Below are 13,833 nucleotides of genomic sequence, written 5' to 3' on the forward strand. Positions count from 1 at the left end.
TTGAGTGTAAAATGATTTCTCAAACTTTGTGGCTAGCACTTAAAGTACACAGGTATCCCTCTAGGCTATTAAATATCAGATAACAAAGAAGTGATAACATCACCCGTTCTTATAGCAAAATAACTGCAGAGAGACACACAGCACACTGTTCAGAAACACACAATTAAGAAACACAAAAAATGAAAATACAGTACTTTTAAAACTGCAAGTTTGTACTTAACAGAAGACTAAAATTCACTACTGCAAGTTTCACTTAGCTTCAGCTTGTAATGCAGATGTTTGTAGCCGAGCAAGTCTCTCAGGAGTTGAGCATAAAATTGGCTTAAATATAGAGAAAGCCTTTGAATCCCTATATTGGGACTATTTATTCAAAATTCTAATGCTATTTGAATTTCCTGCATCCTTTGTTCATCTCCTAAAGAATATGTATACAAATAATTTAGTGTATGTCACGTTAGGTCTTTTCACCTCTGAATCTATACATATAAATAAAGGCACTATACAAGGATGTTCCATGTCACCAATTCTATTTGCTCTGGCTACTGAAATATTGGCAGATTCAATTCATAACAATATAAAAATCAAAGGAATAGATGTTTATGAACAATACAATTCTAAAGTAATGCTACTTGCTGATGACATATTACTAACATTATCTAATACAAAAGAGACATTAGAAGAATTAGATATATTAATTGACAAATTTCACATGACTTCTGGACTCCATTTCAATAAATCAAAATCATTTTTTTTATTTTTAAATAAAAAAAAGAACTGCAGACTAAGGGGGATCACATTATAGGGAAACAAGAATCTTCCTTAAACTATCTAGGGATTGAGTTATGCAAGGATAATAATTAATTAGTCTAAATAAACTACAATAATATCATCAATACAATTAAAATCTTTGTGGAAAAATGGAACAAAATAATATTAACATTTGAAGACAGACTACAGTTAATAAAATGGTTTTACTGCCCAAAATCCTATATATAGCCTTGGCAATACAACTGTTACCAGAAAGGAATATACTTTAAGAAATAAATTCATGCCTAATAAAATTTTTATGGTTTCCCAAAAGAAACAGAATAGCTTTAATACATCATATCAGACCATGGAAACAGGGAGGATTAAACTTTCCTTGTACTGAAACATATACAAAATCATCAATATCTAAAACAATCTCAGATTGGATAAGTCCACATTACTCTGCAAATTGGAAAGGATTACTAACTGTAATATCAATAAATTAATTTGATTTACAAAAAAAAATTCAAATAACAGATAAAAACAATTTGCCATTGCACATATGTATTAATATGCAATATAACATAACTAAACCCACTAAAACGCATATGATTAATTATTACACTGACTCATTTAGGAAAATTATTAATTAATGCAAATACAGATTTAAAAATCTGGTTTGATCTTTTAACACCATTTATAGTCACAAAGAACTTTCCACATAAAATATATAGAGAAATTAGTGGTGCTGTGGTAGCGTTGTCGCCTCACAGCAAGACGTTGTCTCGTTCGATTCTCAGCTAGAGCGTCTTCTGTGTGGAGGCATGCGTGAATGGGCGTACCTTCGTTGAAGGTTGTGCGTCAGGGCTGGTAACTCGGCACGTAAAAATCCACTTCCAAACATTAGTGGACCGGAGTTCCACTGTGGCGACCCCTAACCGGGATAAGCCGAAAGACACAACATTAATTCCTGGGAACAGAAAGGATTTGTTTGTTGGCTCCAATGTATCAAAGAACTAAAAGTTTTAGATACACAAGTAATAAAAACAACATACAAAATTCCACAACAGGACTGGCTAACTTTACAGAATATTCTGTCATATTTGCAAGATTTAAGTAGAATAATTAACAATTCTTCATTTAAAGAAATACTTAAATTTACAAAATACATATATGAAATCATATATAATGACTTTGACATGGGAAACCGTATTTCAAAATTTTACAAAATATTGATAAACTATAAAACAACACCCAAAGCCTCATATTGGAAATATATATCAAAAGGACACTCAATACAGTTAACTAAAGATATTAAAACACATATCTTATTATCAATAAAATATGCATCCTTTATACAATACTGGAAAGTTTTTAATTGGAAATGCTTCCACAGAGCATTCTTAACCCCAGACAGAATCAGTAAAATTAGTTCTTCCATAAAAGGAATATGTTGGAGATGTTAGCAAGTACACAATGCAGACTGGGACCACATTTTCTTTGACTGTGTTAAAATTAAGCCATTTTGGAATGGTATTCATAACTTTCTACAAGCTTTATTTAATGAATCATTTTATTTAACTACAGCTCTTGTATTATTAAATGTGAACGAAGGTCCTCATTTGAATAGGTCAAAGATGTATCTAGTATGGACTATACATGCAATTTCAAAAAAGCTGTTAATGTCAGACTTGCTGGTCTGTTAGTATTTCATCATATATGTTACATCATGTGGTTACAGGATACACAATTTCCTCTCTTCATATCTTTTATATAAAACTGCCTGGAACACTATTATTGAAATAGGTACGCTTGACACGATACAATGGAAGTTTTAATTTTACTAAGAAAATACCCACATACGTTGCCAGGTGAATTGATCAGTTGATAAATTATTACCACTAAATGTAACTGAATGCCAGGAGTATTAACAAAAACTTCCATTCCCTGCAATCTCTCCTTTGGAGAATACAGACACCTATGTAGTTACTGAGACATGGTTGAAAGTTACAGTGAGACAGCATACCAGCAGTGCTGGGCTATTAAGTCTTCCATACGTTTTGACCAGCAACTGCACAGAAAGGGACAACGGGTAGATGTTTCTCTATTTATATCAGAAACAACCACATCTCAAGGTTGGTCAAGCAACATGATCCACACAAGCTTCTCCATGTACAACCTGCCATAAGCAATGTTCTATACCAGATTTGTGTGAGCTATAGGACTTCCTCTATGACCCAGGAAACCCACATCTCACATTTAGATGAAGTAGATTCAATCTGCATTCAACCCAACACCATGATCATGTGTGACCTCAACTACCCTGACATAAACTGGGAATCATACATGACCCCAAACTTGCAAGCCCAAAGATTCCTGGATTTTGTCAACATGAATGCCCCTCAAGAAACTAGCCTGTATGCCCACTAGGGGTACCAATATCTTTGACCTAGTCCTCAACAACATGGAGGAATGCTGCATCCCACCCCACTTCAAAGGTAACATTCTCAGTGGTCGGGTAGGACTACAAAGCTGTCTCCTTCAAAATAAACAAAGCCTGGGACACCACTTAACTATGGAACTTTTAGGAATTATTCTTCCTAATTTTTTCCCATGATTTTCTTCCCTTTGTTAGACAACCTACTGATGATGTAATTCCATCAGGGTGGCTTGTTTTAGAGTATATTTTTGGCTAGAAATTTTGACAGAGTGTCAGTTAAAAGTAAGAAGTTTACCTTAGCCCAATGCTCAGACTAATTAAGTCTACCAAAGTCAAAACTGAGATAAAAGTAGCCTCCCAGGATAAAGACAATCACAAGGCATTATTCAGCTATGCCCACAACCTCATAGGCAATATACACAATGTGTCAGGCTAATTGTAAATGGAGCCATCATACTGAGCCAGAGGATATAGCAAATCTACTGGACAATAAAGTCATCTTAAATTTAACTCCACGTTCACTCACAACAACCCCCAAGAAATGCCCCCCACCAAAAAAGTGTCCTTAATCATAACGTCCCCCAATAATCACTCCGGAATAGGTCCTAAATGCTTTCTCCCAAGGCCAAAAAACTGCATCAATGAGATCCAATACTACCCCAGAGACCTCCTTAATTGTACGAAATATTAATTTTTCATCCAACAGAATCACTATTTAATCATAGCTTCCAAACAAGCTTTGTGTTACATGAATGCAGGATTGCAATGGTTATCCCTCTGCACATGGGCAAGTCATTCATGCACCTAGGATACTACTGACCCATAAGCCTGACTAGACAAATATTTAAAGTCACGGAAAAAATAATCATGAATATGATAAATGATGACACACAAAACCTTCGGACACTGGTTTCAACTCAGTTTAGTTTCATCAAGATCAGCTTATGGCTATTCAATCTGGTGAACTTCTTCGAGAAGGTCATCAAATGAAGACAAAATGGTGCATACTTGACCTGGCCAAGGAATTCAACACAATATTCCACTTGGGCACTGTACAGAAGCTCACTAAATTAGGTATAAAACCCTGTTCCACCCACTGGATAGTCAGCAGGCTAACAGACAGGACCCAAGAAGTTAAGATAGGGGCATCTACCTCCACAAAATGGTTGGTTACTTGCAGAGTACTTCTGGGATTTGGAAAACAAATGGATATTAACTTGGCCTTCAACCATCATGTGTCCGCCGTAGTAAAGAAATATTCTATGTTGTACAGTATGGCATCTAGGTCCAAAGATGTCATTGTCCCATTTTACTTGGCCATCATTAGATCAACCATTGAGTACAATACCCCACTTTATTATGTGCATCACTAAGCATATGCAACAACTGGACCATCCACAGAGGTTCCTCACAAAAAAGAGCAGACGGTGTACAAAACAAGGCCTAGGCATACTGCCTCTTATGCCTGGCTTAAAAAGCATCCTCTTATCAAGACTTAATGCACATAAAAACATGACCTAGGGACCAAGTCTCTGCAACATAAACAAGTTATGCTGGGAGAGAGAGGTTTGTGTCTCACAGACAACACCTTTTCTAGAACAGGCTTCTCATCCGCATGAAACAGCTGTCATCTCTGCAATTATATAAGTGCAACTTGCATGTCTGGCACCTATGCCTACTGGAGACAGGAGGCCTGTAGATGCTGACCAAGTTACATATATGAGCCACACAAGGGACCAAAACCTTCCCAATACTTTTGGAAAGCATCGCTAGGCTTAAAAGGGACATTCAGGGTCCTTAGTATAGTATTCTCCCCTATGGTTCTTTGTTCAGAGTTCTCAAATGATTAAAAAGGGCTTTTTTCCTTTTATCAGGAGTAACTAATGACTGCTTAAGCCTTAATCTTTTTCCTGAGATGATTTCTTGAGCTTATAGTGTCATTCATTATTTGTTAAGCTACAATCTATCCTGCAAAACATTTCGTAATATGTGCTCATTATCCGCCCTAACCTTACTAACTGTCATATTCCAACTAACACTATACAGTGATAATAACTGCCACATTATGGACAATATGTAACATCCTCATGGCAATACTATTCTTTACATATACAGTATCAAATATTTTACACAGCCTGGTAAGTGGTTTTACTATTTGATGGTACCAAGTTTATAAAACTTGTTTTATCAAAATGTATCAGCATAATTCACTTCACTGAGCTACAAAGACAAATAAGTAGCTGGGAAATATTTTCAAGCATGACTTGACAGCATAGGCCACATATGCTTTCAGTGAAATGAGACTAAGATGGAAAGGGAGTAAAAACTAAGACTGCAGAAATGACACTGAACAAAACACTCTTCATAGTATTTAGAAAAATTCAAATGCAAGGCTAGCAGCTAACAGGGAGCCACATCACCAAAAGAGAAGACAAGAGACTCTACAACAGAAAGGCAAAACAAGCTTCTGTTCAAGAATAAACGAGTTTCAGGCATTTCGTTTTTGGATTCAAAATATGCTTTCCTCTATGTCTGATTCACATCACTATTCAGATTAAGACCAGGGATCTCTTCTTTAACAACTGCCCTTTGCTTCCTTTATCATTCTTTTCAACATCGTAGTGCAAGAAATGTGGACAAAGTATTAAATAATGAGGGGACAAAGGCCTAAAAATAGGTACAGATTTTAAATACTGCCCTTATAAACAAGGAAAGTTGTTAGAAAAACATGATTTGTATTAGCATTAATTTTCTAAAGGTTATGAAGCCTGAAACTTAAATGTATGCCATTATTTAGAGAATACACTCCTCTGTGATTTGCCAGAAAACAACAAATTTCATGAGGAACAAACCAAAAATATGAGGCAAAAATGTGGACAGTTAAACGATATGCCTCTATTACATTTGTAGTGTGTTTTAAGCAATCATCAACGCAATCAAAAGCAGCCATAACTTACCGCTCTAACCGCTTCCATTGTAAAAAACGACTAAAATAGATGCTATCAATGAAGTCTGCAAAAGGAGCCACACTTAAGTAGTCATGGATTAATCTGGAATTAGAAAGAAAGGCGTTGAGGTAAAAAGAACTAATAAAAAGCAGGCTCCAACACAATTTGTAATAAAAAGCCATGTCTGTCAGGCAAATAAAACACAGTACAAATTTTAAATGCTTTAAGCTGTACACATATTGATGTGGAAACTGTGATGAAATAGGGCAACAACATCAACAGACTGGAAGAACTAATCAAAAAGTTTAAGAAAAAGACATTGTAATGGTTAAAAAAAACTACAAATTAAAGCTGCTATCAATGCAGTCTTTCTGTAATACCAGAGTAATGTAAGTTATGTCACATTGTAAATAAACATCTGTACCACAGAAGAGATTATATATATATATATATATATATATATATATATATACACATATATATATATATATATATATATATATATATATATATATACACACACACACATACACACATATATATATATATATATATACTGCATGTATATACATTTTTTTATATATATATATATATATATATATATATATATAATATATATATATATATATATATATATATATATATATATATATATATAATATATATATATAAAATGTGTGTGTGTCTGTGTATTTTTTTTTTTTTTGCTCAGTTTGTTTTCTAGACTAGGCAGCACCCCATATTCTGGGACAGTGATAAGTGGGCTAGATACACAAAGAATAATAGGGTTACAAAAAATAAGAATCACAAATGCCGCACTTCAAGAGTGCACCTAAAATCTTTTTCTGACAACAAACATAAAAAAAAAATAGGAAGTAGTCAAAATGAAAGACCACTGTGTCGTATGTCACCTTTACAAAAGTAGTGTGACAGTAAGTGGGTGTATTTAAGTAAGAGAAAAAGCAAAACTGTACCAATTTTACAGGGAGCTAACAAGATATGTTTTTTTAAGCAAACTAGGTCCTAATAAAAAGTACCGAATCAAGAGAAAACTATAATGCGGGGGGAGGTAGTAGTTTCATTCAGTTTTTGATCCACAACTTAAAAACAGCGAAATTCAACATGAATGAGCACTAACAAACTTGTCCCCCATCCTGGTTTGTAGGACCAAAAACTGATTTCAAAGCTTGGTTGGTACTAAAAAAGAAACATACTTAAATAAGCATCACAGGTCAAAATAGATACATGGCAACTGGGCCTGTTAATACAATTCCTGAAGTTCTATTTCTGAAGCTGTCAACCTGGACTTAGAAATGGCACCCAAATGCCAAACGGTCAGCCAAGAAGAAAAAGCCTATGCATTCAAACAGCTGTTTTTCAAGTGGTGGAGGGTGGGTGGGGTGGATATTTGGAACATGTACATGTTCTATCTTGCGGAGGTAAAAATGGTTCTGTAAATTCAAAATTGGAACTGAATTCATCCTCATGTCTTGCTGAGCAGAACTCTAGAACACATACTAAATTGGACAACAACATCCCTCCTTTAGGAAACAATTATAATGAGTGACTTTAATGTGGATTGGCTCACCTTTAGCTCTCAAAATGCCACTGACCACATTTACCTACACGGTTTCTCACAAACAATCCAAACTTGTACTAGAGTAGACAAAACATTTGTAGTCAGTCAGTCCTGGGCTGGATCCTTACAAACAGGCCAAATTTATCCCTCCACTTTAGCTGTCTCCCAGACAGCCTCAGTGACCATATTCAAACTTACATTCTCAAACACCGAATAAATCCACAAAAACTTACCACCAAATCAGAGATAAAAAAAAATTATTCCCCAAGACTTCATAACTAGTTTAAAAAATGCAACTGGGCACCACTCAAAAATCTTCCTTTAGATACTGTAGTTGAACACTTTAACTCAGCCTTCTTCAATATCCTAAACATTCTGGCCCCCCAAGAACAATAACAATAAAATCCAATTATGCCCCCTGGCTAGCCAAACAAACAAGATATCTGTTAAAAACTAGAAATAAGGCCTATGAGAAATGGCTCAACAACAAAACTGCAACTAACAAAGATATCTAGAACTATGAAATAAATCTAAAAAAAATATTAGCAGAACAAAATAAATTACTACAGCAGTATTCAATCAAAAAAAATCAAAGAAACCCAGAATTATTCTGGGATGCCATCAAATAAAATTGTACAACCAGGAAAAACAAGTACCCCCCTCACTCACTGACACTAAAGGAGCATAGCCTCACAATTCAACAGATACTTCACTGATTTTATACTAGCCCTCACAAACAATAATTTCTCTTCTCCCTACCCAGACTCACATAGTACCCGTGCTTTATCCCAATAACTTCTCTTTCCAACCTGTCCCAATAAAAACCATAGTTAAATATCTCAAAAGGCTTAAACCTACTATACTTGCTGCCAACTATTTACCTGCTGAATATCTAAAAATTGCTACAGAAGCAATATCCTATCCAGTATCCATATTAATAAATCAATCCATTTCAGAACAAGTCCCTAAAATTTGAAAAGGATCATGTAGTATCCCTCTACATAAAGGTGGAAACTCAACATAATTATTAAATTACTGGCCAGTACTATCACCATTATCTAAAAATACTTGACAGAAGCATTCATTTACAAATCTTAAACTTTCTAATAACCAACAACCTTCTAACACCACTCAGCATGGTTTCCATCCTAATCATAGTACCACCACTGCTCTTGTTAATTTTACTAACATTATTAGCTACCATCACAATGAAGGCAATTTAGTTTCCTCTATTTTTCTTGATCTGTCCAAAGCTTTTGATACAGTCTCTCATTCTAAACTCTTAACTACACTCTCGGAACTTAAACTTAACCACTTTGCACTTACTTGGTTCCAGCAATATCTAACTGGTCGCCAGCAAGCTGTAAAATGACAACAAAATTTCTCTTCATTACTGCCTGTAACCTGGGTCCTCTCCTTTTTATTATCTTTATTAACAATCATAATGCAACCCACTTGCCTACGTAGTTCAATATGCGGATGATTCCATGCTGATTTGTGCCAGACCAACACCACAAAATCTCAAAACAAAAAACAGCCAGCAATGGAATTTTGGCTAAACAATGCACAATTTATACATAACCTTAACAAAACCAGACTCATGCTCTTCTATCCACCTAGAGCTGCAGACCCCCACCCACCATTCAATATATCATCATCAAACCATACAATTATTTCTCCGGTTTCTCAAACAAAATTACTTGGAGTAGTCATTGACCATAATATGAAATTCAACATGCACATATTACAGACAATAAAAAAAGTTTATAAAGAACTAGGAACACTGTACAGAAACCGTCACTTTCATAGAAAAATCTTCAAATAGTAAGAACCCATCTCTACACTACTCTACGTCTCACAAATTATCACAAATATTAAGAAATCTGACCTACCTGAATACATGAAGTTCCTCTTGAGGACTTGAATGACAAATGCATCTCATAAAACAGAATGGAAAATGCAACTCAGTGTGCAAAATCTTCTGTCTCAACTCTAGACTTCAGTCTATCTTGTTAAGCTGATTTGAGACAGTTATCACATACCACTTTATAAATGTTTTACTGTTCTAAGGCTGTAGATTGCAGGTGTCCTACAACAGCTACTGCTTTTTACTGTCTATGTCTGTTGTGTTTTGGTCAAAGTGGCAGGGGCATGGACATGTGCTTCGCTGAGGTCCACACCATGCACACAAGAGTTCCATTTTATTAATTGCTTGATTTATGGTTTCAACTGGGCAACAAAATTTACATATAAGTAGGAACAAAAATGGATATCCTCCCCAAGTCATCACTACCTCCGCTATTGAATTATTCAGGCAAAGAATACACACGCAATCAATGAAGTCTATCATAAAGGGCAGACCTCCTCTCCCCAAAACAAATATGCAGAAGAGGTACTCCAGCTTTTGTTAACACTCACAACAATTCCCACTCAAGAAACGTTCCAAATTTCACTGTTCCTTCCCTATGGCTGGCCAAAACAATGCAATATGTTACTTTATGCCACAGTCACATGTAGACATACTTCCCAAGCTAAAAACTGCACAAAGTTGTACATTTCTGACCTGTATCTGTATCCTGTTCTATTAATTCATTCCTGCCAACTATGTTCACTGTCTACTCAAAATTCAGAAGGCAAACAAAAAGTATAATATCTATAAAAATGGGAAATTTACTTTACTGTTGTATTTAACTACTGGTACTTACTTTATACATTCTTTGAAGAGCTCTTTGCATGGTTCCTGTTCCAGCCTCTCTGAGCACTTTTTTACCAACTCGGAAGGGATTTCTGAAATGTAATCTTCTGACTGGCAAACAAGAAAGAAGACCCATGTTACAAATCAGTGTAATTTGAAAACAAATTGGACAGCCCTGGAAAACATGACTTTCTACAGGTTGCTGCCTCTGCACCAAGGCACAATCTTGCTAAACAATTTAACTTATTTATTTGAAGCCACTGAAGTTTTCATTTTTGAACAGCTATAGGCCACATGCTTAGGGTCAACCAGTATGCAACATAAACTTTTAGTTATGTACTCACCATAACTTCAGATGTTTGGGATCCATCTCACCTACATTCTGTACTGATGGGTTCGGAGCCGATCCCTCGGCTCCGACTCGGCACGCTTATGCTATAGAGCGAGACCTCTTATTGGCTGAGCTATCTTTATCCCAGGATGCACCACCACTAATCCCCCAGATCTTGTTTGTCCGCATTCATGCACACATGCACAACTTGATTGTATAACATTGTTAGATGTTTCAAGATGAAACAACAGGATTCGGACCTTCTGATATCCTCTGATCTCCAAGGAAGGGGGAAGGAGGGTGGGTTATTAGAATGTGGGAGATGGATCCCAAACATCTGAAGTTATGGTGAGTACATAACTAAAAGATGTTATGTGATCCTATCTCGCCTACATTCTGTACTGATGGGACAGCGTCCCTAGCACCTAAATCCTGGGTGGCTCACTGGAAAACACTCCTGAGCTCTGTGGAACCAAATGAAGCTCGTCCTCTAGATGCCACATCTAATTTGTAGTGGGAAATGAAGGTGTGCGGGGAAGACCATGTAGCTGCAGCACAAATGTCACTAATAGCAAGCTTAGAATGAAAAGCTATCGAAGTAGCCATAGCCCTTGTAGAATGAGCCTTGACAGAGGTGGTAAGCTATTTGTTAGAATAAAAATAAGCTTGAGTAATACAGTCCCTGATCCATTTGGCAATAGTGACCTTTGTGACAGCGTTGCCCAATTTGTTATCTGCAAAGGATACAAACAACTGATCTGTTTTCCTTGTTTGTTTGGTCCTGTCTAAATAAAAACGTAACTGTCGCTGGACATCTAGTGTGTGGAATATGAACTCCGCTTTGTTAGAGTATTTTGGGAAAAAAACTGGAAGCTCTAACGATTGTTGTAAGCAGAAAGTTGAACAAACTTTAGGGACAAAGGAAGGATTTGGTCTGAGGGATACTCTGTCTTTATGAAAAACCAAGTACGGGGGTTTTACTGACAAAGCTTGAAGCTCTGAAACTCTTCTGGTAGAAGTAATCGCCACCAGAAAAGCTGTCTTCCCTGATAGAAACTTAAGATCACATGTAGCTGCCGGTTCAAAGGGGAAAGAAGTCAAGGCGCGTAACACTATATCGAAATCCCATGGAGGTGCAGGATGAGAAATCGGAGGTCTTAATAGAGCAGCACATTTCAAGAAGGTCTTACACAATCTGTTGCTCATTAAAGGTGGGTCTATGGATTCGTGAAAATTAGAAATTGCTGCCAATTGTACCTTGATGGTAGAAACTGAAGAGCCTTGATTGAAAAGAGAAGTCAGAAATTTTAGTACTTCTGCCACGGGAATAGAAATGGGGTTGAGCCCAAATAGCAAATCTTTTCCATTTGCTAGAATACAGTTTCTTTGTAGCAGACTTATGGGCCGAAGATAATATGTGTACAACATCTGGATCCAATGTATGGCTCCTGACTATTGTCGGAAGAGGAGGAGCCAAGCCGTCAATTTTAAGGCGTGTAGGGACTGGTGGAATAGACCTGACTGATGAACCAGTAGGTCTGGGATCTGATCCAGGAACCATGGACCTTCCAGGGCATGTTTCCAAAGATAGGGGAACCACACTTGACGAGGCCAGTAAGGAGCAATTAAGATCATTTTGCTCCCCAAGAGAGATGCCTTTTGAATCACTCTGGGAAGGAGAGGAACTGGAGGGAAGGCATAAAGCAAGCCGGTGGGCCAAGGATGGACTAATGCGTCCATGGGGCTCTTCCCCGGAGCCGGGGTTAGGGAGAAGAATTCTTTGCACTTCGCATTCAGAGGAGTCGCGAAGAGGTCGCAACACGGAACTCCCCATTCGCTGAAAATCTGACTTACAACTGTCATATTCAGAGACCATTCGTGAGGAGAGAGGATGGTCCTGCTCAATCTGTCGGCTATCACATTGGACTTGCCCGGTATGTGAGTAGCCACTAGGAAGCGTTTGGTCGAGACTGCCCATTCCCAAACTCTCATTGCTTCTCTGCAAAGAGGATAGGATCTGGTCCCTCCCTGTTTGTTCAGGTACCAAACAACTGACATGTTGTCTGAGTGAACAGCAATTACGCCGTGAGGGAGATAATCGTGAAGGGCTTGAAGGGACAGAAGTACTGCCCTCATTTCCAAGATGTTGATATGAAGCAAAGTCTCTTCCGGATGCCATTTGCCTTGGACTGACCTGCCCAGGGAATGCCCCCCCACCCCGTCTGGGAGGCGTCCGTGGTCAAAGTGGCCGCCGGAGGAGGAAGAACAAAGGGTCGTCCCTGATTCAAGTTGGAGGGCACTAGCCACCAGCGAAGGTCCCGTCTGCAAGATTCCATGATCCATACAAGGTGACTGAGGGGAAGTTCCTGAAAGGACCACTGAGCTGAGAGAAGCCACTGGAGAATTCTCATGTGCAACCTTGCCAAGGGGACTAGAAGAACCGTGGTGGACATGGATCCCAATAGCTGCAGAACCATTCTGGCTGGGGCTTTGGATATGGGAAGTAAGGCTCGAACTTCAGCCTGTATGGTTTGTATCCTGTCTGTAGGTAGATAGACCCGCATTTGGTTTGAGTCTATCTTTACCCCTATGAATCTTATTCGTTGAGATGGCAGCAACACAGACTTTGGCCAATTGAAGGTGATTCCAAGGGAATTGCCCAGTGATATAGTGGCTTGTAGGCTCCGCAGAAGTAGATGCTTGGAGGTGGCAGTTAGGAGCCAGTCGTCTAAATACGGAAACACCTGGAATCCTAGACTTCTCAGGTGAGCAGTCACGACTGCCAAACACTTGGTGAACACCCTGGGGGCTGTGGTGAGACCAAAGGGCAGCACACGGAACTGAAAATGACTGCCTCCTAGGCTGAAGTGCAGATGTCTCCTGGACGCTTGATGTACCATGATATGATAATAGGCGTCCTTGAGATCTATGGAGCACATCCAAACACCTATCTCCAGCAATGGGAGAATGGTTTGTAGGGTGACCATTTGGAACTTGGACTTTCTGACTGAACGGTTTAGGATGCTGAGGTCCAAAATGGGCCTCAAGTCCCCGGTCTTTTTTGGCACCAAAAAGAATCTTGAGTAAGTCCCT

The 13,833-nt window shown here is 37.8% G+C and overlaps 1 protein-coding gene across 2 annotated transcripts in view; it reads right to left on the reverse strand.

The window, feature by feature from the left end:
- GRK6 (G protein-coupled receptor kinase 6) overlaps positions 1 to 13,833 on the reverse strand; it is a 1,979,509-nt gene that overhangs the window by 852,643 nt on the left and 1,113,033 nt on the right. For both annotated transcript variants that reach the window (XM_044069323.1, XM_044069324.1), the window contains exons 5-6: positions 10,420 to 10,520; positions 6,145 to 6,237 (exon numbers count right to left, since the gene is read on the reverse strand). In XM_044069323.1, the coding sequence (XP_043925258.1) occupies positions 6,145 to 6,237; positions 10,420 to 10,520 (194 nt within the window). The remainder of the gene's footprint in view (positions 1 to 6,144; positions 6,238 to 10,419; positions 10,521 to 13,833) is intronic.

The sequence above is a fragment of the Protopterus annectens genome, chromosome 4.part0 (assembly GCF_019279795.1).
Source record: "Protopterus annectens isolate FY-2018-M chromosome 4.part0, PAN1.0, whole genome shotgun sequence".
NCBI lineage: Eukaryota > Metazoa > Chordata > Ceratodontiformes > Protopteridae > Protopterus > Protopterus annectens.